Source organism: Mytilus trossulus, chromosome 9, assembly GCF_036588685.1.
Source record: "Mytilus trossulus isolate FHL-02 chromosome 9, PNRI_Mtr1.1.1.hap1, whole genome shotgun sequence".
NCBI lineage: Eukaryota > Metazoa > Mollusca > Bivalvia > Mytilida > Mytilidae > Mytilus > Mytilus trossulus.
Window position 1 is genome coordinate 24,663,428 of NC_086381.1, and position 6,000 is coordinate 24,669,427.

Here is a 6,000-nt window from a genome sequence, read left to right on the forward strand (position 1 = left end):
TTTTCCATGAAAACTTAGAATGTCATGACAATTCTTATTTTATTTAATTCAAATCAGAATAGATAAATAAATATTTACAGTCAAATGGAATTTATAAAATCTTACTCATCATATGATAACGTGTTTAATCAAATCATTATAGTCTATAATTGGTTTGTTTATTCAACAATTGTCTGATTGTCTTAGATTGTGAACTAAGGTAATGCCACTAGTAATCACTTACTTCAATCAAATCCTGATTGATTCAAGTTGAGTAATCAACAATGTCTTTATAGTTAAATAGACTATTTATTAGAAACCTGATTATTTGACTCATTCTGACAAAGTGTCCGTTTCAATTTCTTTTCTTTTAAAGTGTCTTAATCAAACACTTTAACACACTGAACAACTGTCATACTTCCGACTTGACCTTATGAAGGAATTGGTGATTTAAATTGATGAAAAAGCTAGCTTTACCTCTAACTCGTAAGGATATTTCAATAATGACAAAAAATATGTGAACCAAGCATACAGACATTATTTGTAAAAGTATCAAATATATAAATACAACAGTACACATTTTGTTATAATGTTAATCACTATATGTCAACATAGAAAAACAAAATGCTTTATAGACAAAGTACATACATTAAAAATGAAAGACAAGATAAATAGTACTGAAAATGAAAAAGAGGATTACTAAAAATTACCATATAATTAAAACACAATGTATAAGAACCGAGCCATGCACAAAAGATATTATCAAAATCGGACTAAACAGTAAAGGTTAATTAATGATATACAGTTTTGGACTTTTGTTAGGTTTATAAAATCAGATTTCAACCCCGGTTATGTGATATTCACTAAGGCCGACAGCATTTGAAAAACACTATAACACGTTATTAAGATAATTAACGACTTCGGTACCTTGAAAATATACTTCAAGACCAAGTATCCTATAAAAAGAAAGTTGATTTGGAATATTTATCAACAAAGTCTTGGTATCTTCCTATGAACTGCCTTTTTGTATAAAAAGGACGAGACGTTTTTTGACATAACGTATTATCGACAAAATTGACAAATCTTCAATAATCAAGACTTATGAAGACTTTCATAAACTATAAAATGAACACTAGTATATGTAATGAAACAGCAATCGTACCAATCACGTCATATTATATATTCAAACACATCAATACATACGAATTAATTTATACCAGTGAGTGATTTTCTATCCCGTGACTTTTTGTCCTGTGAACGATTTCATTCAACGATCATTGACCGCAAGCTTATTACATATTTCAGCTTTTTAAAAAAGTTTACCGGACTAGTTGAACTAGATTTAAAAACATAATTGAAAAACAGCCCTGAGATATTTTCACAACGTTAAGTCCAGCTGTTATGAGAACGTTCAATAATACGATCTAGATTTACAATATAGGCGTTTTTCAATAAAAGCGTAACTTTCAGACATAAAAAAAGGAAAAATCAACTTGTCTAAAATTTAATTTCAAGAGTTATTTAGAATATCTCTACTATAGACGTGTTTGTAAACAAAAAGTGCTATCTGAAATACTCTTTAAAATGATAGTATTTTCATAATGTGTGAACTGTTTCGTAGGGGACTTTACGAAGCTGCTTCTAAACACACATATTTTTGCAATTTTAAATGTTTCCTATAGACATTCCAGGTTGTTTACTTTATATACTAGAAAAATCTCATTTTTTTCTGAATTGGAGAACCATTTTATATCGATAAGGATAAGATAGTACTTCACATATGAAGGTACAACTCGTGTTACGTAGTGGACATTTCGATGCCTTTCGTTGTTGACAAATCCGTTTCGTAGTGGACAAAAAATTTCGTAGTTGACATCAACCCTATTCTATGTTGATAAAAACATAAAACAAATTACATGGAACTAATCCTTTTTATTTGTTTTGCACGAATATAACTGACAAAAGAGTAAAAAAAGACTGCATGGTAGTGGTAGTGTCCAATACGAAACGTTTTTCTCCAGTATTTGTTTCGTATGTGACCGTTTTGTAGGGGACAAGACTGATTGTACTCTTCAAAGCATGTATTAGGCTGTATACTGATATTATTTTCATAATTTTAAAAACCAGATACTGAAGTAGATTGGAACCGTTTCGTAGTGGACATCAACAAAACTACGGTATCACTCTGGTCTATTTGATGTGCTCAAATTTTCTTACCAACAATTTAATTGCCGTTATAAAAGCATCCCTTCTTTTGTAAGACCCTAATGTTTATATCTCTTGCAAACAAAAATTACATTGATTTTATAAAATACATTGATTTTATAAAACTGTTTATAAGCAAATTATAATAACTTCGTTTCGTAGTGGACATTTTGTGAGGGACACACTTTCTGAAATAAAAAATCCTATGTTAAAAGCTGTTTATTAACATATGTTGGCTTTAAACATACCTTTGAATTATTAAAGAACTTATATTAAGTATTAATAACATGTATTTCTACATTTTGTTACGATATTTTAGAGTATGAATGTTGAACAGGCGGTCTAGGGACATTCCATGTTGGTTGTTTTGGACCATTCAGGAATCAATATATTATTAATCCCTCTAACAATGTTTCTTTGCTTAAAAAAGTTAAATCTAATTCAATGTACTGACAGCACAAAAAATCACTTGCAAAGATCAAACACATTTTTTTAAAAAGTGGCTAGGACAAGAAAGTACATTTTTATTGAAAAACGCCCATATACATTATTTTCTAATACATTTTCAATGATCATAAGGGTAATAATATTTTATTAATCAGATTAAAATTGAAATTATATCTCTTTAGCATTAACATATTAATACGACTGAATAATCAATAGGATCCGGAAACAAGATATAAACTTACATTTATTTTTCCTAATAAAAAAAGAACAATTTTTATATGAAATATACTCGAGGGAAGTGCTCTGTAAGGTAAATAATAATAACTGATTCTTATAGAACACATTCAATACAACAAATCTTTTAAACTGTTGAGTTTAAATGACATTTGAGAACGCATGGAAAACATAAAAAATCATAGCTCTTTCTATTTACTTACTCTTTTTTAACATTCATGAATTCTTTATTGCACTCTTTGCTGTTTTAAAAAAATACTTAAGTTAACTTATTTGTTGCAATTTTACACGTGCTCTGTGTTACTGTACTTGTATTTTTTGTTGCGAATTGTGTATTTCAAACAAGTTCGCGAGTATTTATTTTCGCGATTATTTCCCGAAAATAAAATTAAAAAACAAATAGCGTGCAATCAGCAATCACTGAATGAAATGAAATTTGTCGATAATACGTTATAGATTCATAATATATATATAATGTCTGCAACAATCAACATGCAATCTATGCAGGCGTGGATCAGTTTGTGGAAATAAACTAATACATTTACTGAATGCAAAAATTATATAAATGTCTACGAATATAACTTTAACACGCTAACTAAGACAAATAAACTATATTTCGCTAGACAAACTAGCTTCATTAGGCGTGTGCAACTCTCAAGATGAAATCGGATGAATGACTAGTAATACTTTTGTAGCTCAAACTACACAAAGTTGGAGTAAAAGTTTAACATATTTATAGATTGTCTATATTAAAGGAAAAATAAATACTTTTTCAGCTTAAACTTTGCAAAGTTCGTGTTTCAGCTATATTCTTAGATAGTTATATGAATGTAAATACAAGAGTAAGTTTAGTTTATACGCATATATTGCTCAATAACTTCGAAAATATTGAAATTTCAAGAAACGCGTACAAAACGTCTTTGAATACCAACATTTCAATCATATATACGGGTGTCATTCGGTATATATGTAATGATTTTATAGGAATAGTGTATGCAATATATTACCTATAATATCACAATCCTATGCTTGAGTCATAAGTCGTCTATTAGGCCGCTCGTCAATCTGGGGACGTCCGCTCTGGATAACAACTTGGGTAATGACTGCCTAATAATCCATGGGAAATCCCGGAATTCCTTGGTATGACGTAGTAGTGTAAATGTATAAGGATAAAGGCCAAGAATATTTAGTTCCGAATAAACTGTTGATATAATACCATATTCTTAACATTCCTCCCTCTTTCGTAGAAATGAACCCGTTCTGTAGAATAAATTTATAGGTATTCCTTTTACTTAACACTTTGAAGTTCGATGTAGGGAAATAAATCCTTAATTTGGAATGCAGTTGTCCGTAAATTGAGGTAGATACATGTGGCCATAACGTTGTAATGTCACAAAATGATCACAATAAACTATGTACAATAACTATGTACAAAAAATGTACTATATACACAATATCCGCCATGATTTAAATGATGCTGTAGACGTCTGTGGCATTCTTGGTCGTAATATTGGCAATTTCTTCTACGCTACACAAGAAAATGTTTGCCAATTTTTCACAGATATCCTTTATCATCAACGGTGAACCAAAATCTTCAAACTCAGGATGTAGATACGGGGCATCTGTCTCCAATACAATGTCTTTTAATTTCATGTTACAAACTAGAGACCTATATTTTTGATATTTTTTGTCATTTAGGATGAAAGGTGAAATGCCAAATTTGCAGTTTGGAAATGACGTTTTCCATTTCCGATACATCACTTCATCTCCATTAAAACAGTGCCTGTGTAATTTTAAACTTTTCGGCAGCAACCGAACAAGTGTATTCAAACATATCTCATCCGTACGCCCATCTCCTCTGCAATGAATAACCAGCGGTAAATCTCTTTTAACTGCAATTGCTATTTGTTTTTCAAAAAACTTGATCTGTTTTTCTAAATCACATTTCCTCCCACTATTATCTAAACCACACTCACTGACAGCAACCACTCTATTCGCTTTCAACAGCCATTCCAAATCCGAAATCCATCCATTTAATTTTGATGTATTTTCCATCTCCACAATTCTTGGGTGAATGCCGAAAGTAAGTTTAATCCTGTTATCCTGCCTAATTTTAGATCTTAAATCACTAGATGGCCAGTTTCTTGGATAACAGTAATTGCTAATAAGATATGAAATTTTATAATCCTTATTGTTCCATGTCCAAAAAGATTGAGGTAATGAAATATGGCCTATTTTTTTCGATAGCATATCCAAATGAAAATGAGAGTCCGTAAGGTGTAGTGTCTCTTTTACCTCCAAAACGGGTCTTAAAGATATAATTTTCTCAACGGAAATAAAGTTCTCGCCCATTTCTGTTTGTTGGATCAATGAAGCTAATATTCGCCAATGTAACAATAACGGTATACTGTATGGAGGTTGAACTATAATATTTTTACTTCCAAATTCAAATACACATTCATTCGTGGCATTAAATATGAATACCATTTTTAAATCTTTTCCCTGAAAAATGGGCTCTGAATGCTTAGGATAAACACAGATTTTGTCAGCTAAATTACAAAGATCTTGTAGCGTATCACATTCGAGTTCTTTAGAAACAACCTCCGATAAACCATTCATTAGGTTAACCCAGCGTTCATATTTGTCTTCCGAGAATTTAATATTTGTATTCTTAATGTCAGATTGATGCCACTCTGCAATATGAGCATCTAAAACACTGTTCTGAGCAAATTGTATTTTGCACTGACATTAGTGAAAATTTCCGCACACGTCGGACACTTTCTTCCCTTTTTGTATCTCTTTGTACTCGCACGAAGATACATTGCATCATTTTTTGGTAGTTCATTCTCAAAAGGTCCATAGTCTGGCTCAAATTCATCATCCTCATGCATACTGCAGGAATAAGTAAAACAGTGAGATGAAACATATACGACAAATAAAGAAAAATATCAAAATATATTAAGTTTCTTGAAAAGCAAAAATTATAAGCAAAATTATATATATGCAAAAAATTACGAGCAAAAATTATATATGCAAAAATTACGAGCAAAAAAAATATATGCAAAAATTGCGCACACTCATACATTAGTAAAGCTTAAAAATATGTTACACTTTGGCTAAAAATTTCTTTTCTCA

At 30.5% G+C, this 6,000-nt stretch overlaps 1 protein-coding gene across 1 annotated transcript; it reads right to left on the reverse strand.

Moving 5' to 3' along the window:
* Window positions 1-4,332: 4,332 nt before the first annotated feature.
* Window positions 4,333-5,756, reverse strand: LOC134684411 (putative deoxyribonuclease TATDN2). The gene is made up of 2 exons (XM_063543694.1): window positions 5,686-5,756; window positions 4,333-5,026 (listed from the first exon to the last, which is right to left on the reverse strand). Exons 1-2 carry the CDS (start codon window positions 5,754-5,756, stop codon window positions 4,333-4,335), a joined length of 765 nt encoding a protein of 254 aa, XP_063399764.1.
* Window positions 5,757-6,000: the final 244 nt, after the last annotated feature.

Excerpts from the sequence above, each read along its gene's own strand:
- LOC134684411 (XM_063543694.1), bottom strand. The coding sequence starts at position 5,756 with ATGCATGAGGATGATGAATTTGAGCCAGACTATGGACCTTTTGAGAAT. Across the intron at positions 5,027-5,685 it reads CTACCAAAAAATGATGCAAT|CAATTACTGTTATCCAAGAA; the intron begins GTATCTTCGTGC and ends ATATCTTATTAG.